Source organism: Xiphophorus couchianus, chromosome 7 (genome assembly GCF_001444195.1).
Source record: "Xiphophorus couchianus chromosome 7, X_couchianus-1.0, whole genome shotgun sequence".
NCBI lineage: Eukaryota > Metazoa > Chordata > Actinopteri > Cyprinodontiformes > Poeciliidae > Xiphophorus > Xiphophorus couchianus.
This window is the reverse complement of record NC_040234.1, coordinates 1,370,393-1,397,579: the sequence shown is the minus strand read 5'-3', so window position 1 is coordinate 1,397,579 and position 27,187 is coordinate 1,370,393. Positions and strand designations below refer to the sequence as shown.

General features: G+C 37.8%; 1 protein-coding gene across 2 annotated transcripts in view; it reads right to left on the bottom strand.

Annotated features, from left to right (window-relative positions):
- Nucleotides 1–27,187, bottom strand: part of cntnap5a (contactin associated protein family member 5a) — a 214,842-nt gene that overhangs the window by 25,268 nt on the left and 162,387 nt on the right. For both annotated transcript variants that reach the window (XM_028022913.1, XM_028022915.1), the window contains exons 15-19: nucleotides 23,713–23,840; nucleotides 21,095–21,265; nucleotides 20,170–20,388; nucleotides 8,721–8,960; nucleotides 4,551–4,772 (exon numbers count right to left, since the gene is read on the bottom strand). In XM_028022913.1, coding sequence (XP_027878714.1) covers nucleotides 4,551–4,772; nucleotides 8,721–8,960; nucleotides 20,170–20,388; nucleotides 21,095–21,265; nucleotides 23,713–23,840 — 980 coding nt within the window. The remainder of the gene's footprint in view (nucleotides 1–4,550; nucleotides 4,773–8,720; nucleotides 8,961–20,169; nucleotides 20,389–21,094; nucleotides 21,266–23,712; nucleotides 23,841–27,187) is intronic.

Genomic DNA, 27,187 nt, shown 5'->3' with positions numbered 1-27,187 from the left:
GTGTAATTATGCAAGATCATTTGGTTACCATGACGACACATTTGTCTGAGTTTGAGAGTGAAGGTATTTTTTGTGATAAGCAACGAGTAAAAATTCAAAATCATGGTGACAAAATCAAAGAAAAGATGTGTGCTCTGAGCAGCATGAGACACGGCCTTCACGACACAGGCATTTCCAGATACAGCTATATTATTTTTAATAGTTTTGTCAATGCAACATAATTAAAGTACATCTTTCCAAAGGGTGCACCAACAAGCTGCGGGTTGGTTAGGGTGAGCGTAATGACTGACTGGATGCTGGTCCAGCTGTCACAGCAGGGTTGAACTCTCTGTCATCTCTATCAAAAACACCTGCACAGTTTAATGGCATCAAACACAAAAGCTCTGCAGTTGTTCTGTTCGACCAAAGCATCAACCTGTTCCAGTCACTGTAATTCAGCTTCATTTTTACCTTTTAGATCATCATGGTTGGCTGTGCTGTGCTGGACTAGAGAAAATAGAGTTTCGTCATGTTTGTAACTCACATCAGAGATAAACATTTTCTGGAGTCAGTAACAATCTTCTTGTAACTTCTTTCTGAATATTTGCCACTCTGCCTTATCAAAACTGTTTGTGTTAAATTTAAAGTATGCTTTTAAAAATTAATGAACCATGGACATAAGCATGTTTGATTAAACAGCTTTCCTTGTGGATCAAGAAGCCGAAGCAGCATCCTGAATTATGTGCAACCTGGAACACAGAATCAGAGAACCGGGAGCAACGAGGCTGATTAGAAATCCCAGCAGTGCGGTGTATACAGCTTTACATACTGACTTGGAATAATCTCTGTGAGGAAACTGTCTTGTTTACACACACTTCCAGATATCCTCCTGATAAAAGGATCCATGAATGTATACTTTCGCTTTTAAATGAAAAAGGTTCTGTAGGAAAAAAAGGATTTTCTCCCTTTCAGATTTCTAATGTTGCTTTCTGTTTCAACTAAATGCTTTTGACCATCAAACAAGAATTAATATTAGACAAAGAAAACATTAGTAAATAAAAAATAAGGATTTTAATGTTAAGAGGAAAACTAATGCAAACTAATCTGTTCCTTTTGGAAAATTTATTGCCTCCCAAATCTAGTAACTGGTTATGCTACAATTGGTGATTTAAAAGAAGCCACCAAGCACTTTGATAACTGGCAGTGCGTCTTTAACATCACTATGGACACATTATGGCCCACTTCCCTTTAAAGAATTAATTCATTTTATCTGCTAGAGACTTTTCTGGTATTACATACCTATATCAGGCCAACCCACAGCATGGATTTAAGTTCAGATTCTGATACGTCTAATCTAAATCCAAATGAATGTTTTTGACTCATTCCTGGGTAGACCTGTTTCAGATTAAGATCACAAACTGATATTTGGATATTCTCCCCTTGAACTAGACAGCAAAATTCACAATGATGATTCCATCATCACAGGGGGCCCTCATGGGCCATCAGTATCGGAATCGGCAGAAACAACCTGATCGGAGCATTCCTAGTCCACATAGAATATGGAAGATGTGTGAAAGACATTTCCAGTTCCCATGGTCCCTGAATGCAACTGCCATTGTCTATCTGTTGTAGTGAGCTCCCTCGTCATTCGAGATCATGTCTTAAGGCAAAACCAGGGCCAAAAGTTTGAAACTAAAAAAGAAAACTTTGAATCTGAAAAGAAGTTTTGACATTTTTTTCAGTTTCAAGTTTCTATTTTCAGTTGCAATTTTGTTTTAGTTTCAAAACGTTTTTTTCAGTTTCAAACCTTTTTTTGTTAACACTTTATGGTCCCAATTTAGCTCCATGTGGGACGTGGATGGGAGAGGGAAATGCTTGGTTTTGAGACTCTGACTGGTTGCCACGAGAGATTCAAGGATTTCTCAAACGTGGCTGAGAGAATCAAGGCAACACTCCAGGTATGTTTTTGATGAACAAATAACATTATCATGTAAAGCTCAAAAAAGTCCATTTTAAATACTGCCCCTTTAACAAATGGAGCAGGAGAGTTACATTTTTACACAGGTTTAGAAATATGTAGATAGCTTTTTTAAATGAATTTATGAAGTCATTATTTGAAAATATCTTTTTGTACTAGGATCATGTTTAATGATTAATGTTAAACATATTAAAAAAAACAGCAAATACATTAAGAGTAATGTGAGGAGCTAAATCCTGCTGCACATCATATAGGCAGGACTCCACTGTCTTTACCATTAACCTTTCACAATAATGTACCGACTGCATGAAGCTTTTTAAATGTCAAACAACCTGTTTATCTTTTCTGCCCTGTGATTATAGTATTTTATTTCACTTGACTTGAATTGAAATGTCTGTGGTCAGAGAGCTGATGGTCTTTATATAACAGCAGGAGATAAATGTTGGGCAGCTTTGCATCTGTCGATTTGTTTTCTCATCTGTGAGAGGCTGCAGTGCACACAGGAGCAGAACGCTGAAGATATATAAACACAGACACTACTCACTTCAGTAATTAAGAAATCAACGAAGAGAAGTGTAGATTAGTCACTATTCATGTAGATGCAGCTTATTTCAGTCACAACATAACAGCCAGTTAACATGACAGTGATTCTATCACTTCCTGACAATATTGCATCAGCACAGACTGTATCCTAGTTTCAATAAATAGACTCCTGCTTTCACATCATTTTCATGATGAAGCTGCATGAGTGTTGACAATCAGCAGTGGTCTGTGTTGATTATGCGTTATTAGTGTAAAGTATAGATGGATAAAATGAGAAAAAATGACAAGAGTTAGAAGGGAAGGATTAGGAGGGAAGCAACAGTTATGGATCTGTAATTTTGATCCCCAATATGGACGTTTCTGGTTGTGGTCTAATGTTTGTCTGACCCACACCACCCTGGCCAGATCCGGTATTCTTTGGATCTTTGTTGAAATTAAGAAATATGTAGCCGCCTTTGGCATCATTTTTCAATTGATTAACGGAAGACGTGACAGCTGATACCTTCCACTCTTCCTGAACTCATTAGACATCTACTGTAAGTACAGCAACATGGCAACCACTGAATTCAATGTTTCAGCTCCACTTCCACTTGCTCAGATGTGTTAGTGTAACTGCTTTGCCTCCTGCAGTCTCTGTTAGACTTTAGATATTGACTAGAGAAGCACCAAGTTAGTTCAGTCCGTTTACCATGAGCAGATTTACTACCCAATGTCTACCAGTTAAGAAAATATAAAATCTGTATATACCATTTCTAAAATCATATTCTTCCGCATGGTAAAAAAAATATCAATCTTCTCTGAGAAAATATTCAATACATTTGTTTTTTCTGTTTCATGTAGGAAATTATTATAAACTTGTTGGAATTGTAATTCTGTGGAAAAAGATGAGGAAGGACAACTTGGGACTAGCTTTATCACTAACTAACAGGACACAGGTAACTTTCTCTGCAGGGTCAGGTCAAGTTCTGAGTGGAAGTTACCCAGTTTGGTAACCAAAATGTAAAGTCTTCCCTGTATCAATAGAAACTCTTGAGCAGTGATGCATGTTTACTTAATTAAGCAGCCCTCTGTGCAAGATTCAGGTGTGTAGAGCAGATGATCCGTGTCAGCAAGCTGTCAAATTATTTCACTGTGGTGACGCTTATTGGGTTACAATCTGTTGTGTCTGTGCACTGGCAATGCACTCTGAGAAGTCACACAGTTTTAATTCTCCTTCTCCCATATGACATCTGAGTTGATAGCTCACTCTGTCAGGTGTATTTGTGTGTATATAAAGTGGGGAACTGAACAGAGATAAAGAGTTTTATCAGAATCAGAAAACATGTTACTACCATCTCTGAACAGGACCAGATTAGTAAATACATGAAGTACTACTGACAGCATCCAAAGCACCTATATCACTCAGTAAGGATATACTAAATAATTTTTAAAGAAAATTCTGAAAGAACACCCTCTACATTCTGAGACATCCCTTCCACAGGTCACTTAACATCTTGCCACCTGGCAAAGTATTGGGTGCTTTACCTAAGAACAGAAGGGTTTTATTCCATTGATATTAGGGCTACAAACACAATGTGTTCCCAGCAACAGTCACTGCAGATTGCTGTTTACCACCCTGGAAACTCAGTCAGGAGTAACCTTACTCTCCAGAATGATTAAAAAATTGGGCAAATAATAAAAAAACATAATGCTCTGGTGCAGAGCGCTCATTAAATATTTCCTGTTTTTCATAAGATTACTGTGGGTAAAAACCCAGCAGGTTCTGCGAGACTCAGACCTGCTGAAGTTGTGCATTAAACATCCAAATCCAACAATCCCTTCTGGGAACTTTTTTGTGTTTTCAGAGAGATTATTTAGATGTGTCTGTATCATTTTGGATTATGAAGAAAAAATGAAACACAGACAGATAAACACAAATATAGACATTGTCCAGACTTTAAATCTGTAAGATATAGCACTGCCAAACTGTCATTTTCACTTTTTCATACGCCATAGTTCATTGCTATTATTTATCTCAGATGTAAATTTGTTTCTTTATATCCATTCTTACCATTTCTGGCCAGGATGGTTGTAATGTACTGCTGAGTGAAGGTGCTGACGGTCAGCAGCATGGCCGGCCTCTGGGAGGTAACGAAACTGAAGGCCATGTCCTCTCTGGCCCTGCTCTCGGTGAATGCACTAGAAGCTTGAGAGCTTCTGTTCTGCATCACTGAGAAGGGCTCCTGGAAGGTGTAGGTCACTGAAGAATCTCTGTCAAAGGACACAGACACCTCTGCAGGGACACAAGAAGAAAAACCTCAGCAATGTTATCAGCACAGAGTTCAAAAGTCTAGGTTAATTTGCACCTACAGTTGAAATAAAAAACAACAGGCCATTTAAATTACATCAAAGGATAAATCAACAGACCCCAAACAACAAATTTCTTGAAAGACATAGTGCTATAAAAACAAAGCACACAATGACTGGAGGGAATTTCACAATCTTAAAATAGCCAACATTAGTGTCCATCGTGCAGAGCCTGGTTACATCCAAAAGAGTTGCCGTATTTCATGTCTCATCACTTGGGGCAATTTATCAGACGGATCTCTCTGAGGGCCCAGAAGCCTTTACACAGCTTCTTTCTCCCTCATCCAGTGCTACTTTCTGAGACCTACAAACAACTTTGATGTGTAAAATTGGCACAGTTCTCGAGCCTGTCCTCCCAGACAAGCATGGCACGTTAAAACAAGCCTTGAAAGTAGAGCATGCAGGATCAGCCTTCCTTGTGTTGATGTTATATAACCACTGTGATGGAGGGTTGAAAAACAGAGGAAACCCAAAGTTCTCCTAAAACTTTATGATTCCACACATATAAGAGAGTTTCTTCAAACAGATGATAATGAGGACTTCGCCACAGAGCCATTGTGCTGCACTAATATAAGCAGGTACTGCTGCAGAGTGACTGATTTCTTTTGTTTTTCAAGCATAAGATCAAATGCCATCTTCAAATCCAAGTATTTTCTCCAGAATAAAGGATGGTGGGGGTGAGTAGGAGTGAGAGTATGGTGGTACACTCTGCTCACAGCTGTCTTTACATTGCTGCAACAACATATTTGCATTGAGAGTGGCTGGGTAGTGCCATAGTCCCTGCTGCCAGCACACAGCGGTAAAATGGATCAAGATGAGGCGACTACGTCCCCATTGCACATCACTGATGGCTGCCACTGCTGTACACACACCACTACCCTTACATACACACAAAACTACTGAAACAAAATGAAGAAAGGGGGATTTTACCGCAACCGCAGCTCTGATGTCTGATGTATGCGTGTGTGGGGGTGTGTGTGCGTGTGCAAAATAATAAGGAAAACTCAGTAAAATAAAAGCATACAGTGACTTGAGATCACTTTTAAGAATCAAATTTTTAAAGGTCATTACCCTTTGAAAGTCTTCATTCAATATTAGTTTGCTTGATTTAGAGTAAATTAAAAATAGTTCACTTATGACACAGTAGTACTGTCATGGATTCTTAAAAAAAAAAAAACAGGGCAACTGTGACTACAATACAGTAGCTTGCCATCATCATGATGATGACAGGTTTCATTATAAAGCATCTTTGAGTGTCTTCAAAAGCACTACATAATTCTGATATAATTTAATTTCAAGTTTAAATTGGTACTGTCAATCCATTAAAAAATGTAATCAGATTAACCACATTGGCACTGTGATTAATCATGATTAATTGCTGTGCCTAACTTTGCAAGCTTGAAATACAAATAAGCACACAGCTGTGCAAGCCCCTCCTGCTTCACTCCGACCAATTCAAATGCAAACAATTCTAAAACATTTTTGTCAATCAAGTAATGTAGTCTCCCTGTACGCTACAGCAACTAAGGTAAATTTACTCCACTACACATACAAACAAGTAATACCAAACTTGTTAAGAGGTCAACTGAGAGATGAAAGACAGTTCATTTTCTAGATCTTGGTACCCCACCCCTTTATGACGTCATCCTGGGCAATTTTCAGCCCCTGAATCAGATTGCCCATGAAGCCCATATCAAAAACCACCACTGTATGAACGTTTTCTAAAAATGTTTCATGGTCTCAAATCAAACATGTAATGTAATGTAATGTAATGTAATATTAAGTTTTTATTAATAATAGTAATATTAACAGATTGAATAGCATGACTTAACGTGTTAACACTGACAACCCTAGTTTAATATAATATTAATCTGTTATGATATGATTAAAATATCTGTAATCTAAAAATATCTGTGTAGTTTAGTATTTATTGTACAGATGCAGAAAAGTATTAATCTAGGAGTCATTCATATCTGGCTTCCTGTAACCAGCCATCATAGTATTTCACCAGCATTTCAGATGAATTTCAGATGATTGCAATAAGGACAGAAAGAAAGGAAAAACTGAAATCTGATTAAAGCTTTGGGATGTGTTATTCCCAATGCCACACAATGGTGTGATACAATAGTGATTTCAAGTGCAATTGTGGTTTAGCTGGTCACTGTGGTTTTTTCAGCCCCTGAATCAGAATTGTGAATGAACATTTCCTGTCTTCCATTCTTCAGCTGGAGTTCCATGATGAGATGCAACAAATCAACAAATCTTCTGTACACACTAGGAACTGATCCTACAGCTGGGAGTCTTATTTTGTGTTTTAATGATTCTGTCTCATTCACACAGATGAAAATGAGCTTGCTTAAGCTAACTTGGGCAAATTTACATTGTATGATGTTGATTAATGTGCACCACCCCCTGACTCAAACTTATCTCAATAAAATAAATGATTGTCTGATTGTAAGCCAAACAGCTAGAGTAGCAGAAGTCCATAAACAAATACATCCTTGTATTACTTCAGCTGGGTCCAACAGAACCAGCTGGTGAGGTTTGTCTACAGCCTGTGTTGATGAGGAAGGTGTTCAGGTGACTCAATACTTCATTTGTTCTGTTCAATGTTGACTGCTTTGTTCACTAGTGAAATAGTTTGGATGTGCCTGTTTTTAGATCTACATAGATTGCCCCACAGAAAGGCACAATTCCATCTGCTGTGCTGGTGAATTTTGACCACACACTCCCTGCCTATTAAATAGTTTTTTATGACTAATTCAGTGTACCCTGAGGAGGGTGAGTACAATGAAGAACCAAAGGAAATTATACATACTAGATTTCTCTAAAAATACCATCTAGATCTAAATACATTTTAATGATATGCTCAAATTTACTGCAAAACGATCAATGGTGCTTCATTTTCATTACTGCATTAATCAATAATCACCATTGTCTTTCCCTTATCAGACGAGGTAACAGAAAGACTCAAACAACCCTCTCTGTAATGACACTCTCTAGATTACCAGGAGGGGTCCCAATGCATCCCAACAGGAAAACCATTGGTCATTTATAATCAAGAAAATGCCATCCTATATTCTACATATCAAAATAAGTTTTCGAAGTGCACTAATCAGATTTCTGTATCTGTATCTTCCTTCTTCTGGTTTGTGTGAAGGTCTGATCTTTAGTATATTCAGAAAGACATTTAAAAGCATCATATCTTAGTGATTAACAGAGCTGTAAACAAGTTTTGGCATGGATTTCCTAAACAGAATGTAAAGTTTTGGGCTAAAATTGTTCATACCACAAGCAGGTTTTTTTTTTTTTGTTTGTTTTACAAAATTGATACTCTCTTTGATGCCATCGCCCTGATCTTCTGTTCCCTCCAAAAGGAAAGAGAAAAAGGTTCTAATTTACTTATTTTTATGACTCTGTATTATAAAAATGGAGGTAGAAGCAGGTTTTTGAAAAAAGCTGAAGCTCCTGCTGTTTTCAGATCTCGGTTCATAAGCAGCAGTAAACAGTGGAACCGTGCAGAGTGGTTCGCCACAGCTTCAGGCGGAGTTTTCATCTGTGTTCTCACAGAGTGTTCACTTTCTTTCTTTGTCACTTGGTCAGATTGCAGGTTGCTCAGCCTACTCCTCTCCAGTCTGTGCAGGCTGTGCCCATACTGCAGGAGATAATTTGTTCTAATGCATTTTAAATGCCTTCACACGCTGCAGTAGGGACAGGTATTAATTGTCTCTTGCATTGCTCGTATTCCTATTGGTTCTCTGTAATGGAATAACCTTGACAGTGATTGATTTTCTGTTTGCTACAATCAACCTTAATTGATTAAAAGAATTACACTGTGTATCTTTTGTTTACACACTCACAGAGTGGGACTCACCTTGGTTGCAGGTGGCTCCTCCATATGCAGACTGTGAGCAGTCGCAGATGTAACCGTTGCTCTTCTCGATGCAGCGGCCTCGGTTGTGACAAAGATTGCTGGAGCCGCTGCAGTACCCTGGACAGCCAGAGCTCACCCCAGGGGTCATTTTAGCCCTCTCCTCCAGGTCAAAGGTCATGCCGTTGACCATAAGAGACCTGATGCAGCCCAAGAACCCTCTCTGCTGGGACGCTGTTCCCCCTGAAAACATATTACCATTTAGATGACAAAAAAGATTCTGCAGTAACTTTATAGCTATGGCTATTTATAAAGCTTCCATACCATAAACAACCAGTATGAAACTAGAGAAACATTTTAGGCATTTAAGGAAAAAAACCTCATCTAGACTAATGGTACAAACTATTTTCCTTCATCAGTTTTAGAGAGAAACTCAAACTGTACTTCTTCACTCCAGGTTTTCCCTCCCAGAGATGGAAGACTGATGACTTTGGATGGAAAATAAATCATACAGTTGTGATAGTAATTTATCTGAGAGAGGGGAAAAAAATCACAAACCTAAAGGCATAATCTCCTTTCACAATCCCTTAAGGCTGATAAATGAAGCTTGTTAAATGCTGTATTGTTTCAGATGAAGAGAAGCTCTGCCTGTATTTGCAGCATGCATTCATTATACATTCCCTCATCTGAATTCAAACTCTTTCAAGTAGAATCCTACCTACCAGTGTTACAGGTTGTGCTGCAGTGTGTCTGTGCTGTTTTTAGTGCTATTAACCCTTCTCCCCACTGAGGTCCCTGTAGCAGAATTCTTATTACAGCATGACCCACAGTTGTCATTTTTCACGGGCTGAATGGATAAAAAGGCTTCTGATACTACCGAGAGACAAATGGATGTTTTGTTTCATTTCTCTTGCATCAAATCTACGGAGTTTGATGCAACTGTTGGGAATTTTTAGAACATTTAAGTCTCAGCTGTTTCAGTGACTCGTATAAACCTTTTGTCCTCTTCATCACCATTTTTATTGTACAAACACATGAAAAAATAACATGTACTTTCATAGACTATTATGAATTTGCTAAAAATTCTGTGATGGTTAACAAGATATGCGTTTATCCAAAAATATGGATAATGCCATTTTGGGAATAGAATTTTAGGTTGGGTGCAGACCCAACCTAAAAATTTGACTTGATATACAATCAAAGCCCCACAAAAACAAATAAAGAAAATGGAAACATAACAAAGAAAAAATGTCCCAGCTTTCTGCGCCACTTCTCATGAATGTGTTTCGGAGCAGCTGTTGGGGTCAGCAGCTGCAGGTAAAGACTGGTACAGCTAAGTTAACAATGTTGATACATTTTGACACCAATAAAGTACCTTAAATGTGTTGTGCTCTTTTCTGTGGTCTGATGAAAGTCAAAAGTATTCTAAAGTATTCTTCACTACTATCCAAACATAAATTAACAGAAATAAATGAAAAACACAATTGTAAAATTTTCATCCATTTGAATGAAGACATATCTTTTTAAAACACATCCTCTTTACTTTTGGTATGGACAATGATTTATAAAAGGTAAGCAAACATTCTTGGATAGCTCAAGATGAAAGTGAAATATGAAACAAATGATATGATTCTTTCTTGCCGAGGCTGTTAGTCCCTCTGTATGGGATGAGCAGCCCACTCAGCAGCTCATCTTTACATTGTTGTTGCTGCTCCCTCTCACATGTCCTGACAACAGTAATCACATTCTGGTCATCACTGCCTACCAAATCTCTATATAGTCCCTTGTGGTATATCCAGAATTACAGCTACTGTATTAATCATTCTCCCATACTTGATAGTGGAAAGCCACTTTGCTATGTGTTTGCCTCCAGGCCTGTTATTCACCTTGCTACAAAGTCTTAAATCTTAAGTATGTGTTCATCTGTTTCTGTACCTATTTATATGTGTTTTCTATTCTTAGTGGTGACTTCAGTATAAACAACTTTAGGTTTGTTTGTAAATCAGAATGAGATGGTGATGTAAGTCTTTTTTTTTTAATAAATAAATACATTTATATAAAAAAGCTAGGATCAAATGCTATGAGAATGTTGAGATTGGAGTTTATTTTAAGGTCTGGTCCCTCATTGTTACTAACTCCTCTGAAAGTGATCAAATATGCTAAGAAATATCCACTGTATGTAAAATATTGACTGATCATCATGTAGATATACAGTCATATTCAATAGATTATAATGTAACTTAAAAGCTCATTTCATTTACTCAATGACTAAGTGAAATACATTATAGGTTAAATTTGCAGTAATGGATGTCTTCAAAGTTTTATTTCTGTTTATTATCATATCTTCTTGGGATGCTGTGGCGGTGCAGGGGTAAAGCACAACTTAGTCTTTGATGAGTCCATCACAAGTCCCAGCCTGATGACATTTACCCTGTGTCTTCCCCCTCTCTCATTACCCACTTTCCTGTTGATTCACTGTCAAAATAAAGGCCACTAGAGCCAGTAAAACCTTAAAAAATTATATGATGCCTTCGACTTATATTAGTGAAAACACAACCTTTAAGATTAGAATATTACATCCATCTATTTTAGTACATCTAAAAAAGAGAATATTGCATTAAGGTGCAGTATTTCCTGCTAGTCTTCTCAAAAGGTGAAACAGCCATTTTGTTTAGAAATAAAAACACAGAGTAAAATATTTCAACCTTTTATCTGCATTTTTATGATTATGGCTTATGTAAATCATACCCAAACTTCTATGTCTCAGAAAATTGCGGTATTACTTTGGACCAGTCTTTCTCAATTTGTGGACCTCGGAACAACAGGTGGTCTGGGAGGCGGCCCCTAGTGGTCCGTGAGGTACTGCAAGTAAACAACCCTTTATTTGCCGAGATGTGAGCTCAAAGTGCGATGCTACAGCTAGCTTACCAAAGGATCGTGTTAAAATTAATGATGGGAAAGCGGCTTAAAACCTAGTCACTCAAAAGAAAAGCTGCAGATACCAGTGGAAAGAAAACAACTCCAGCAACATTATATGATCAGAGGAAACTAAGTTATAGCTGCTGAGTGTTGATGTGTTTTTCACTAGCAATTGGATTCCTTTGAACGATTAGTGGTAGGAATCGCTCCTGTTAGTCAGAATTGTTCTATGTTTTTCATGACTTTGCTTGATAATGAATGATGCTCTGCTTTCAGGTCAACAGTGTATCTGCTGATCCTTATGAGTCATGTGGGAGTGAGGAGGTTGGTGCCTATCGCTATTAGTCACAAGGTGAAAGGTGGGGTAAACCCTGCACAGGTCCATCACATGACAGAACATTACATCAGTCCAATAGAATAGCAATTTCGGTGCAGACATGTTGGCTCAATCATAATTATGTTTACTTCCTGCCTCAAGCGTTTTACTTTCAGCACCTACATTTAATCTGACAATCAAGCCTAGTAGGAATGGAATTTAATGATTATGACTGCATATAATAGAATCCCCACTTTATTCTGGTTTGTTTGTAACATTAACTTTTGTACCTTTTCGACACCAAATGTGACGCTAGATTTATCACAGCTGTCAGGGACTGTGGAATGATCGGGAAGATGACTTGCTGTGTAGAACATTTGAGTCCACGCTCTGTTAACAGAAAACTCGGGGCATTGGCCCGTTGCCTGGGATTCTTTTGGGTTCTTGTAAAAACTGACGAAGCCAGTTGGTTTGTTTGTTTATTTTCCTTGGCTCCGCTCGTTTTATTCTCCATCACTTCTGTATTCTGAACCATGTCTGAGACAGTATGCGCTGGCATCCCAAGGGGACTGTAGAGCTACACCACCAGCCTTCCTGGTTTGTGTTCCACATATCTCCTTAGTCTTTTCATATTTACCACCACACACATGAAGTAGTTATTTAGCTAGCATTCAGTTTGTTTGATTAGCCATGAAATAAATCTCAGATGCTTTACAATATTACTTCCAGGTTGTGTTTGCACTATCTTCCATATCAAAATGCACATACTGAAATACAAGTGCAAAAATATTGTAAGATCAATGGCTCTGTGCACTATATCTTTGTTTTCTTAGATAAAAATGAAATGGCCCCTTTGTGCTTTATGGAAATTATCTTTAAGACCCACAGAGGACTGTCACCTCTATCTGTCCTTTCACATATTTAGTAAATTATTTTTAAAGTAAATGAGCTATTAGATCCTTGGGCAGCTTCCCTATATTGAGATTTTATTAAAAAGAAAGGGAATGATTTTTATGACATCGTATAAGAGTGTCACTTAAATAGGACACATTTAAATGTCAGAGGAGACAACACAGCAGATATGCGACAAATCAGTGACAATAGCCATGCATCTTAACCAGTGGAGTAATGAAAAAGAAAACAAAAAAAACGATAAAACAAATTAGATTTTGTGAAATTGGTATATCATTACAAGCCTCTTGTTTCCCACCACACCCATACAGATAAAAGGAGCTACGTTTTTCTGAGACACACGAGGAATACAGAAAGACAGCTACCTTATCCACCTTGCTTTTTGTTTCTCTCTTACTTATATAGATCATGTCTCAAATATCAGAGCCATGGAACATCATTATCAATTTTACATCCTTTTAATAAAGGGGGAGGGGGCACCTGATTTACACAGCCTGTTAGGGGGCCACATAAAACTAGAAGGGATTGCCAGGACCTAATCAGATGTGGATGTGACCTTCAACATTTATAATACAGAAGAATTCATAGCTAAAACAAGACACACCTAGCATGAAGTGTATTGACTTACACCTACTGTAACTTTAATATCTTATTACTCATCTAAATAAAATCCAATATTACATCTTCCAACTGTCAAATTAGATATTTACATATTTATAATTCCATGCTATTATAATTTTAAATGTATTTTAGTCTCTAAATGTAAATTTTTGGGGGGCTTTTGAATGCATAATGTAAAATTATTTTCTCCTAGTACACTATAAATGCAAACATTGTTTTTAATTAAAAATTAAATACATTGTTTTATCATCTAATTGCTATCAACACTCACTTTTACTAAGTTACTTGGACTTTGTGAATGAAAAGTCTCAACAACTCACTTTACTTACTCTGGATTAATTTATAAAAAGTAAGTTTTTGATAATTGTGCTTTTCCTTCTGTGTTGGAACATACTTTGATTCAATACCGCATGCATCCAAGTACAAATGCTTTATTTGAGGATTCTTTTACTTTGCTGGAACCAGTAATTTATCTCATCTGACTCATGATAAGGAGATAATCCTAGCGTCTCTATGAACAGAACCACATTCACATCAGAACAAGTCTCCATTTTATCTTAAGCTAGTCTACAGTTAACTGACTTAAAGTTTGGGTTTTTTGGGGGGGCATTAATGCAATTAATTGCATTTTGTTCTACAAGCAAAAGTCCCAAGTTGGTCCCTTTGTACTGTGTTTCTGGTATTCCTGTGACTCTGATGCACAAGCAACACCTGCAGACCACAATGAAGGTCGAGAGTGAATTTATCTTTATTGTAATATTAATTTGATCCGATAATATTTTTTGGATATATTATGTTTCTCAAATGTGACATAATTAGTCATTCTGTGAAGTATAAGAGAGGGGTGCTGAGGTGACACAGGTATAAAGCACAACCCATGTATGGAGGCCTTAGTCCTCGACGAATGTTGCACAACATTAAGGCATTTACACAACAAATTAAAGAGAAACTGTGTAACATAATCTAACTGCTTTTAATTAAAATCTGTAGCTTTTTAAAACATCAGCGCTCCTTCATAAATGCAGTTGGCCTATGTGTCATATCTGGGGTTTGACTTGGTTTTAGATTTTGTTCCTTTTTTCTTTAGTTCAGTTCTTAGTGTTTCTAATTATGTTTATTTATTCGTTATTTTTTGCTACTTAATTTTACTAGGTTTCTCCAGTGGCTGCTTATGTAGAACTGGTTCTAGGGTTCCAAGCTGCATTGCTAGCTCCTGAGCTCCACAGTGCTCTCCAGTCTCTAGAGCTCTGAGGGGCTCAAGCAAGACTCACCTCAGCTCCCAAGCCTCTACATGGGTTCAAGACATACCTCAGTCTTAAGGGGGACATTTTAAGGCCAGCTATCAAGTGTTAAGCTCTCCTAGTGCCACAGCCCTGCGGGCGTCAAGCTCTAAGTTTGGCACTTCAACCCTGTGGACACCAAAACACAGCCACCAAATCCTCTTCGTTGGTACCTTCAGCCTCACGGTCAACCTACAGATCCAGGGTTCCTGTTCCTCTGTCGCTGGCCCCCAGATTCTCAACTGAAACTAGAGTTCTTAAAAAGCATCATGAACTTTGTAAGAACTCTAGTTTTGGTTCTCTTCTTTCTCTCTCTCTGATTAATAAGAAAGCAGGCTAACCAGAGTAATTTAATTCACTTCCAAATAATCTTTCTGAAGTTTTTATTCAGATTTAAATTCAAAAATACTAATAGTTTTCTTCCTAATAGTCTGTATTTTACTTGCAGTTATGTTTGTCCTAACTGTTGTGGTTTTGACTTACAGATTTGTTGTTGTAATTCCTCTAAAAGCTCATCTTTCTCAGTTGCAGCAGCTGTTGCTAGTAAAACACAATCTGTCCACTGTTCATCAGCAGCAACAAACAGCAGATGGACAAAGTCAGAGACTAGCTGCAGTGCGTATTACTAAGTGCCGGAAGGCAGTTGGACGGCTTCTTTTTTCTGTTGTACTTATCATTAATTATAGAGCCAGATCCACTGATTGAGTAGAATACCAGGAACTTCACCCAAACACTGGGTCGGCCTTCATCGGGTTTCTTCTGTCCATCCTCAGTGTGACAGACTGTGCTGATAAGTCTCAAACTCTAAAACTTCTGATTTATTGCTTCTTTCTCCAGGTTGGAGCAATAACTGGACTTTTTCTTCTTCTCTCCTACCTCCTGTTTGACCTCCAGCATCACACCTGATACTTATTACATTCACCTCTCTGAGCTATTTTGTGCTCTTAAATACTTTATGCATACCTTGATGTGTTGCATTGAAATAGGTTAATTTGTAACAAAGATACCGCAGTTCCAGGGTTACAGAGGTTAATGGATGCCAACATTTTCTCATTTCCAACTTCTCAAATGCTGACACTTAACGCATGTAGAGCACCCTTGATGTCTGTTTTAGTGGTCTGGATGACCCTTTTTAACACACAGAGTATTCTATTTAAGACAATCGGAGGAGGGGAGGCTGGCTGAGAGGATTCCTGCAGAAAAACAAAATTGTATCTGCAGTGTTTGCTGCCGTGCTGAGGGTTACCTGAACTATATAGATAACTGCAAATCAGAGTATTTTTGTCTCAGATGTTACATTGGACATCACTGGTATTGATTTTCAAGGTATGTTTTTTTTTTTATTAAAGATTAAAAGGTGAAAAGGCGATCTGCTGTAATTCTCTGTAGTTAGCCTTTAGATGAATAGACACATCTGTAACATGACCTGGATGATTTTAACATTTTTCTTAATTTTCTGTAGATTTGGACTGCTTTTGAGAAATGATTAATTAATTTAAATAACACATTTAAATTGCTGTTGTCAAACAGACGGTAATTTGAAAAATATATGTTATGTGGATCTAGATGTCGGAAAATCTAGGCAATTTTGGGAACAGTCTTGTCACCTTTCTGAAGTAATCAGTGCAATAACTAATTGCATGCATGCTTGTATGTCTGAATTATTTATTCATTTGTTTTTACTACTGACGGTACATCTTAATAACAAAAATAATTTGAAATAACTTCAATTTAAGAAAAGGTTGTGCTAGTTCATTTCTGTGGCAAGCATGTTGGCAAGAGGTTGAAGGTCAGGACCTTCAAGTTTACAGTGGTAGGTAGCAAAATACACATCATCAATGTAGCAGCTAGCAACATGCACTAATAACGTGAAAGCACACACAAAATCTGCAACATTTGTGTCCACCACAATATATATATTTCTGCTTTTATTTATAATTGTGTTAGTTTGGTCCTCCATATTACAGCAGCTGCAGTGTGCCACAGAAAATGTAAAATAACACCGAGAACAAATGAAGAACATCTCAAAACTACTTCTATTCCACTTTTTCTGGCTGTGTCAGCTTTACTCTACAAGCAGTCCCATTGCCATGGCAACCAACAGATAACAGATCAACGAGCCCATAGAGCAGATATTACCTTCAAGTGTATCAAGAGGAATAACCACCAAAGTACACAAAAACATTTTCCACACAAAAAGTAGGTAAACCCCCAAAACAGAACATTCAGCCCGTTACATTATTATGTTTTCAGTCTTGATGTTTATATTGTGATCATTAGTGATCGTCTGAACACAGTGGTGGTTGATTAGCTCATGTAGATGTAGGGCAGTGGCTTAAATATGTTAGCGGATGCCACCAAAATGTTAGATTTGTTCTTTGAGTTGTGGAAGTTGGTAAAGTGTGTCCGTTGAAGAACACCGTACTTGGCGACTGTTACGGTGCGCTGGCAGTACAACGGTCAGTATTTGCTGTGAATTCTGAAGGTAAGCAATGCTGACCGCCAGCTCCTCAATGTAGCCAAATGTTACTTTTAATGTCCAAGTAGTTAGTTTTGTATCGTTTTGTCTTTTTCTTCTTTTTTTAATATATGCTGTATCTGTTAAACAAAAAATAATAATAATAATAACTGCGTTAATGAGACTTATATTGACACGCAGTATTTGCTGTGAATTCTGAAGGCGAAGCCGCTGCGCTGTCAGTTGGTCCGAATAAACGGTCTGAACCACGATCTCAACCGCCGTGTGTGTCCGATTTCTGCCTCAAGTTTCCTTCCGACAACCACCATTAAAGAAAACACAACGCAGAGTCTAAGGATCAGCGAGGTGTCGTCTCACACGGACAGGGTCACATAAACACTGGCTCTACTAATTGTGTGTCAGAGTGTAGGTGAGTGGATCACCTTATTTTAGTGCTAACTCAATTGAAACACACCAAACTGCACAGCACATGTCTTAGTGTTGACAATATATAGAAAACATTTCATTTTTCCAGAATTTTTGCATGATGGTGTCATTTTTCCAACCACCAATATAAAAATACAGTAGCAACGGCAAATGAGTGGCGGACAATAAGTCTAATCACTATAGAATTACGATTTAATGCTCTAAGTCAGACAGTACGTGTAGCCATCAGTTTCACTTTCAGTTTACTGCAACCAACAAGCTGAGGGCAGTGAAACACTTCCATGGGTTTAAATATTCTTTACCATGTGGTCATTGCTCCTGATTTTGTCAAGTTTTCTAAAATAAATGGCGACTACTACTCTGAACTTTACAGTCATGGCCAAAAGTATTGAGAATGACACAAATATTATATTTTCACATGATCTGCTGCCCTCTGGTTTTCATGTGTGTATGTCAGATGTTGTCATCACATACAGAAATACAATTGCAATCATATTATGAGTAACAAAAGCTTTTAATGACAGAATGAGTTAATGCAGCAAGTCAATATTTGCAGTGTTGACCCCTCTTCTTCAGGACCTCTGCAATTCTCCCTGGCATGCTCTCAATCAATTTCTGGACCAAATCCTGACTGATAGCAGTCCATTCTTGCACAATCAATGCTTGCATTTTGTCAGAATTCCTAGGTTTTCGTTTGTCCACCCGTCTCTTGATGATTGACCACAAGTTTTCAATGGGATTAAGATCAGGGGAGTTTCCAGGCCATGGACCCAAAATCTCTATGTTTTGTTCCCTGAGCCAGTTAGATATCACCTTTGCTTTATGGCAAGGTGCTCCATCATGCTGGAAAAGGCATTGTTCATCACCAAACTGCTCTTGGATGGTTGGGAGAAGTTGCTCTCGGAGGACATTCTGGTACCATTCTTTATTCATGGCTGTGTTTTTAGGTAAGACTGTGAGAGAGCCGACTCCCTTGGCAACCCCACACATGAATGGTTTCAGGATGCTTTAAGGTTGGCATGAGACAAGACTGGTGGTAGCGCTCACCTTGTCTTCTCCGAACAAGCTGTTTTCCAGATGTCCCAAACAATCGGAAAGGGGATTCATCAGAGAAAATGACTTTACCCCAGTCCTCAGCAGTCCACTCCCTGTACCTTTTGCAGAATATCAAGTCTGTCCCTGATGTTTTTCCTGGAGAGAAGTGGCTTCTTTGCTGCCCTCCTTGAGACCAGGCCTTGCTCCAAGAGTCTCCGCCTCACAGTGCGTGCAGATGCACTCACACCTGCCTGCTGCCATTCCTGAGCAAGCTCTGCACTGCTGGAAGCCCGATCCCGCAGCTGAAACACTTTTAAGAGACGGTCCTGGCACTTGCTGGTCTTTCTTGGGCGCCCTGGAGCCTTTTTGGCAACAATGGAACCTCTCTCCTTGAAGTTCTTGATGATGTGATAGATTGTTGACTGAGGTGCAATCTTTCTAGCTGCGATTTTCTTTCCTGTTAGGCCATTTTTGTGCAGTGCAATGATGACTGCACGTGTTTCTTTTGAGATAACCATGGTTCACAGAAGAGAAACAATGATGCCAAGCACCAGACTCTTTTTAAAGTGTCCAGTGGTGTCATTCTTACTTAATCATGACAGATTGATCTCCAGCCCTGTCCTCATCACCACCCACACCTGTGTTAATGGAGCAATCACTGAAACAAGGTTAGCTGGTCCTTTTAAGGCAGGGCTGCAATGAAGTTGAAATGTGTTTTGGGGGATAAAGTTCATTGTCTAGGTAAATATTGACTTTGCAATTAATTGCTGTTACGCTGATCACTCTTTATAACATTCTGGAGTATATGCAAATTGCCGTTATAAAAACTGAAGCAGTAGACTGTAAATATTAACATCTGAATCATTCTCAAAACATTTGGCCATGACTGTACAACTTTGTGGAGCAAGCTATGTTGTCCCCTTGCTGCACCACATGACAATCGACAAATATTTTCCCTAAAATAGCTGATGGACAACTCTTTTCTGAAAATAGCTAACCCACCTTTAGTGAGAGTGTATAAATTATTTCTGGCAGTTTTTTTATCTTCTCTTAATAATAATAATAATAATAATAATAATAATAATAATAATAAATTTTATTTGTAGGCACCTTTCTTGACACTCAAGATCACCATATAATTTAACATAAAAACAAACCCTGAAAATTTTAAATACATAGTAAAAAAAATAATTTTTTACTTGCATCATTTGTAATGCAAAAGAAATAGATGATAGAAAAGTGACTTAAAACAAATATAGCATATTAGCTGTTAGCACGAGTTCCTGATAATGTTCTAAAGGAGAACATTTTCATGTCACAAAGCACAGCTAGACTAAAACTAAATGTTCAACTGAATGTCTGAAGCCTACAAAATAAGAATGCTGATAATACTAACTTTTAGCCATTCACACAATGCTTTTCCCCAATGTAGCAATAAAAAAATCAGTTTGATGGAAAGCCTACCAACAAACAGCTGGCTGCTGAGCCGGAGGCGGAGGTGTCCATCAGCTGGAGCCTGCAGGAGGCGAAGGGGCAGCTGGTCAACCTGCAGGGAGGCCTCCTTCACATTCCGCTCTGCCCTCACATAGTGCCATTGTCTGTCATTCAGAGGGAGGTGGGACTTTACGGACAGGACTGCCGGACCGTTGCCCACATCAAAAGAGAAAGTCACCACTGTTGGAGCTGGGAGACACAACGTCAGATCAGACTGAATGTGATATGAGGTTTTATATGTTCTCCTCCATCCTGCCTTTCTGATGCAACGTGATACAATGCTGCTGAAAACTTGATGACCCGCATACATTTACAAAGGGGCTTAGCTGACAGCTTGTCAATATTTTACAATGTGTCTGATGCTGCAGCAATACATAATGACTCCAAATATCCACACAACATCCCTCTCAGGTTTGAGAACAAAACAGATTATAATAATAGGAAGTCCACAGTCACCTGAGTGCACTGTCTATAGTTTTGAGCTAAACACATCTGCTGTCTTCTAACTTGTGTTTGCACATTTTTACTGTTGAGCTCAAACCTTTTGTGTAAGCATATAATTTTATTTAATGTTTTGTTGCAATAAATCTGAAAGAGTTTTTTTTTTTTAATTTTATTTCCACTTTACCCATCAGACGAATTCGTTAAGCTTTTATATGTGCATGAGAGCAAGCTATTGCTGTTGACTGTGCCACTGGGATTACATCATGCTGTGCAAACCTGACAGGCTGCGTCTCTGGGAAATTGAACTGTCAACTACAGTACTCCCCAGGAAGAGCAAAGTATACTGCTGATGGCTTTTGTGGCCATTCTTTACATGTGGACACTCTGGCATGCAGGCTGATGTCTCATGATGTACTGCATCACTCTCATTGTGGTGTAAGTATTCACTCACAGCTCAGCTCCACCCTGATGAAGTCCTTCAGGCCCTGGTTTTCCAGAAACACTCCTGAGGGAGAGCTAGTCTTGAAGTAAAAGGAGATGTCTGAGGCTAGCTCTGCCTGTAGGGTGGGGAAGTACAGGTAGGAGGACTCCTGGTAGAAAGACGCTGCGTTCCATATAGACTCTGGAAGAAGAAAGAGAAGAAGAACAATAGATGAAACGAGAGTCCAAATCAATCAATCAATCAATCAATCAATCAATCAATTCATCCATCCATTCATCCATGAACATAAGATATGTAAGTCATTTTGAAACACTCACAATTTGGTACACACATTTAGCCGATGTCAACTTCCTATCACTTATTAGCTTGTCTGTATGTTAAACCACATTTCTGGTGGGTTAAATTTTATATCAGTGATCTTTAAAACATGGACGGTGAATAAAAGTTTGAAATTACTGAACGTTTTCTACAGAATATTTGGCAAACGATAATAAATGAGTATGTACAAGCAAACCATATATTGTACATTAACATCTACACAAGTACTCACCTGCTGTGCAGTTAACCAGAACTACTAACTGCCTGGCAGATAAATGATTTTAATACTTCCACAGCGGGGTGCAGGCACACCATACTGACCCTGGTTCCAACAAACATCCTCCTTATGCTTCTGGTAAAATAAATAAATAAATGTTTGTCTGCTTATTTTGCTGTTTATGCAGGCAGCTGAAATTTAAGACTAATTCCAAGGAGATTTTGAAGCAGCAGTGTGTTAGTCTGTTGAGATGTAAAATATATTTAACTGTAGGTAGTGATACTGATGTTTCAGCAGGGTCCAATTAATGACAGGTCTGTGCTGTAGTAGTTACTAGGTAGCTCCTTATTTTAGATTTGTGGTCTGTACATTAAAGTGCCAGGAAACTGTCACTGAGATAAGCTCTAATAAATCTGCAGCCAGGATTATGTTAGATGCATGCTGACGATTACAGAGATTGCATAATTTAGGTGTAATTCACTCACAGACATAGAGGTCTGTGTAGGTGTGTGTGGGGGTGTGTGTGTGTAGGTGTGTGTGTGTATATTTGATGTATACATAAAATTGAACCTTAGAGATAATCTACAATATATTTCAATATGTGTTCAGTTCTTGTTTTTATTCACTCCATTTGTGTGCTGTATTATTATTCTTGTAAACAAACCAAGTTAAATAAATGATTAAATGATTGTAACTTGTAATGCTGATAGCAGAAGTGGATAAAGTACTCACAATGACTACTCAAGTAAGAGCAGCACTAACATTTTTACTCAGAAAAAAAGTAAAACATAGTCATCTAAAAAATACTTCACAGTAAAACAGTACAAACTTCTCCCTTGAGCCGTGTTCAGCCAAAGAAAAGACTTCTTTATCGTTTGGTTCCATCAGCGCTCACTGAGCAAATGACTTTACATCTCAAACTTCTAAAAGAACAAGTCCTGATCAGCTGATTAAATATGTTCAGGTGATCCTGTGCATATTATTTATATGCAAGATGTTCTATTTTCAAATGATACTTAATGGAAAATATATTTTAAAAAAACCTGTTTGTGATTTTTTTTTATTTTTATTGCAAAGACAAGAGTGTTTTTCCAAACCTCGATTTAGATGCCAGCAGCATGTTCTGAGTGCTTGAGTAGAAGGCAACTGCTTCTCCTGCTGCCTTCTATGTAAACACTTCGCATTGTTGTGTCCTGGATGACTGAGAATCCACACCAGCATTTTATTAAAACTGTGACAGGATAATGTTTACCCCTGTTTTCCATCAGCTCATTTTTAGAGTGTTTTAGAAATGAGAAGACCAGCTGTCGAAGGTTTACAAGTAAAATGTTTTCAGGATTTAAGCAGCTGACCAGTTTGTGGGATTTTATTTTTTCCATAATGCTCCAGATGTTTTCCTTGAGTGACAGATGTGGAATGCAGGCAGGCCAGTTTTTAAGACACAGCCATGCTGTTGTAATCCGTGGAAAATGTGGTTTGTGTTTTGGACATAACAAGACACTTCATACTTTTTCCAGTTTGCTGCATATGCTACTCATATATCCTTCCATATTAGCAAAACCTACACAGACCTGACTTTGTAGCGTAACTTCCTGTTCAGTGAACTGTGTTCACTGAAAACTATCTAGCATTATGTTCTTGAACTAGGAGATTTTTAATCCTTGGTTTTAAAGCAGTGGTGAGACACAGAATTAAGAGTGTGCTAAGCCCTTCATGACCTGCATAACCCATGAAAGGACATGATTGGATAACAGTGCACTTAAAACCTGCTTCAGTGTCAAGATACTCAACATTAAAATTGTGATTTTATATATATATATAAAATCTAACAACAGACAGAGGAGTATACCGTCTGAATGTACATGTATTCAGACGGTATATAAATATATATATATCAGAAGGGATTCAGACGGTATACTCCTCTGTCTGTTATTAGATTTGTTAGAACGGCAGAAGGACTCTTAACTCTTTATCCACTGACAAACACAAAAGCACGAGTCTGAGACGCGGTCTGAACATTGTTTGTCTCAAATCTGTCTCCATCTGCAACCAAATCTGGCACGGCAGCTGCAGCGCTGAGGTGATCACCTACTGTCTCCATAACAACGCAGAGAGCCGACATGGTAGACAGCCTGCGATCCAGTCCTGTTGGTGTCTCCGATCACAATCTGACTCACTGGAAGGTGGTCTTTGTAGGAGAGGATGCCTGTGTCATTAGTCCTGAGACAGACAGGGAAACAGAAGAAATATTAGCTCAACAATGTCTTCAGAGACTGTCAACTGTTTTCAACAGTCATAGAATGTACAGTCTATAGTTAAAGAAATGAATCTTTCATAATGTAAACAAGTGCCAGTGAAAATATGAGCACTAGGGAATCAGGGAGGCTTTGGAGAGGATTACCCTGCTGTAAACAACAGCTCCGACCGCCCAGCACCTTAAATTAACCTTTCACTCCAATCAACACAGAAATAATTATTCACTTCCATTCCTTCATAACATAATGAATGTAATTCATAAATGTAATGCATTATATCTGACTTGTGCTGCAATTAATTATTTTAAAGGAAACGCTGTCAAATGAAAATGCTAATGAATTTTCTCATATCAAAAGACTAAATGAGCTGCTATGAGTGAATAGAGGATTCAACCCAAATGCAGCATGACACGGGTACCTTTCCAGAAAGAAAATGCAAATGTTCAGTGGCTGTGGGGAAACATGGCTGCTTTTACTGTGATATTTGTTGAGCAAGTCAGCACTTAAATGCCTAATTAGCCAAATGGTGGAAGTTTCACTGATGCAATATATTTTTTCTGGGCAGCAGTTCATGACCACACCACAGACAGAAAGAGAGCGAGAGATTTATCTTTCCACTCTTTCATTTTTGTGTTTTGTGTTTGCTAATTTGCTTTTTGGTACTGCTACCAAGCTCAGACTGTGGAACATTACGAAATGCTTCATCCGGATGTTCATTTTGATTACTAGAACAACATCACATATCCAAAAGAGTCAATATGGAGGTCATTATTAAGGTCATATTTATTATTTTGAGAATCTATACTGTGATTCAGTGCAGTTCCGTTCACTTAAGATATACAAAAGATGTAATTTCAACACACTTTACAAGACAAACAGATTAAATTCATATCGCGATGAATTGGCTATAGAAATATATAATCATGTAAATCTAAGAACGATATGATAAAAAATATTCTGTCCTATCTACTTAAAAAATGAAGGCAACTATTTGCATAATTAATTTATGTTTATCAAGCAAGACTGTTCTTTGTTTAAGGTACTTATTTCATTACATGAAAAAAAATTCAAGTAAAGTGAATTTAATTTTGTCAAGTAGATTAAGCAAAACTGAACTTTGTATGAATTATTAGACTTTTTAATAATTCATACACATAATACACACAATAATTCACAGTGTATTTTACATTTCACAGTGTAAATGTAAAATGTAATATTTTACATTTACACTGTAAAATGTTATTAACCAACACCCAAAGCCTTTTTTTAAAGTAAACTACTCGAATAAAATACTTTATTGAAACAGTTCCTGACTCCTGTTTTTTGTTGCTCAAACTTTGACAGAAAACATGGATAGTTTGTTCACTTTTTAGTAGAACAAACACAATCATATGCAAGGCTGCACCATCAAGCAGCGGGTGGTCATGAAAATGAGCATACCACTCTCTCATGGCGCGGTTTCATGTAAGCAATAGTAAATGCTTAACTAGCTAATAAGTGCTCTACTGCTCTGAAAGTAGCCTGATTCTGGTTGCCCTCTGATGATAGAGGTCAGAGGTCAACTAGTCGTCAGAGGGCTGGTTGATTTGACCTTTTGACCTTTTATCTTTCATTAATGTCTTCAAAGCCAAAGCACCACAAACAAAACATGTTGCTGCACAAACCTGCACAAACGTAGTCGAGTTGATTGGCACCAATTTTGTCTGATTTGAAGAAGGTTGGGAGGGTGGTTGACCTTTCATGACCTCTAGAAACATTTCTTAATATTTTTAAAATGATAGTGACACAAAGGAAAAAAAAAATTGCTGCACAAACGTAGAACAAACGTTTGATACCAATTTTGTCTGATTTGAAGAAGGTGGGGGTGCCACCTTCACTCAGGTAAAGTTAATATATGTCTATTTAATCATTTGTGCTTGTTATTGTATTTATTGTTATTGACTTTGTAGTACTGTTTTGTCCTTGTTGTACTGCAGCTATGTGACTTCTTCTAAGACAAATTTCTCCCATGGGAGACAAATAAATGATCTTGCCTTATCATGGACTTTCTTGGACTGTCCAGGTAGACATTGGTCCCAAAACAGAAGACCCAGTCAACCTGTCCTTGGCTACAGCAGGTGGAGTGAAGGTTCCTACTCTCTCACTGTCCTGTCAGACCTGCAGCTCATGAGAGACCTACAGGAACGGGAAGCTTTTTGCCAAGAAGAGTTTTCCCATCCCCAAAAATAAACTCTCCAACAACTTCCTCACAACACTTTAGTATGGAAGTTAGAGTGGGCATTACTCGATGTTAAACTTTACGTTGTGTACACTCTTGACAAGGATCATCTTGGTGTGATCAGGTTTCATTCTTGTTATTTGATTATAAACAGTATTATTTTATTAGAAATGACTCCCCACAACAACTAACCATGAGTAAAGGAAAAGGCATCAGAATAATGAAAAATAAAATAAAATAAAATAATTCTGCCAGGATATGTGATTATTAGCACATCTGTAAATATATTCCAATCGTACACACAGGCAATTACAATATAATACAGTCAAGCAGAGCTGATCATATAAAGCAATATGTAAGGGAGGATGTGTGTAATGTAGCCCAGCTGTTTGCATCCAATCATTAACAGCAAACTTTTCCTGAGCCAGCATGGACATCCTTCAATGCTGCAACACCAGACTGGTTTTCACTGTAGCAGCTGCTCAGTTTCTTCTGTTAGCGACTCTCTGTTTTTATCTTGTCCCAGTCTATTCTGCTATGGCTGGCATAGTTTTTAGATCAGCCAAATAGCTATTATGATGCTTTATTTGAAATGTGGTTCAGGATAATGTCAACAACCTGGGATACCACTGAACAGGAAAAGATGACATTCTTTGCTTTTTAGGGATTTTTTCTGAGCTGTTTGAAAATGTCATGGTGTTAAGAAAAGCTGGTAGGTCTAAAGAAACAGCCAAATAAACACATTTCCAAACAAAACTGTGCTAACTTACTGGTCAGCTTAAAACTGAAAAAAAAAAAATAAATAAATAAAAAAAGTAATTAAACAAGAAGAAAACTCAGACCAAAGATGCTGTATTAAAGAGGCTGTTGTCAAATTGCTGTGTTAAATATAATGGACCATGACATAAAATATGAGTTTATTATCATGTTTAGAATGAGAATCATATATTAATAATTATGGAAGTTAATAAATAAATTCATTAAGAATCTGATAAATAGGTAATGAGCCACATCAGTGAAAGATGCTGTTCACAAAGCCTCCTTTCTCTGCTCCAATTTATTTACATAAATCCCAGTTATCAGAAATGTATGAA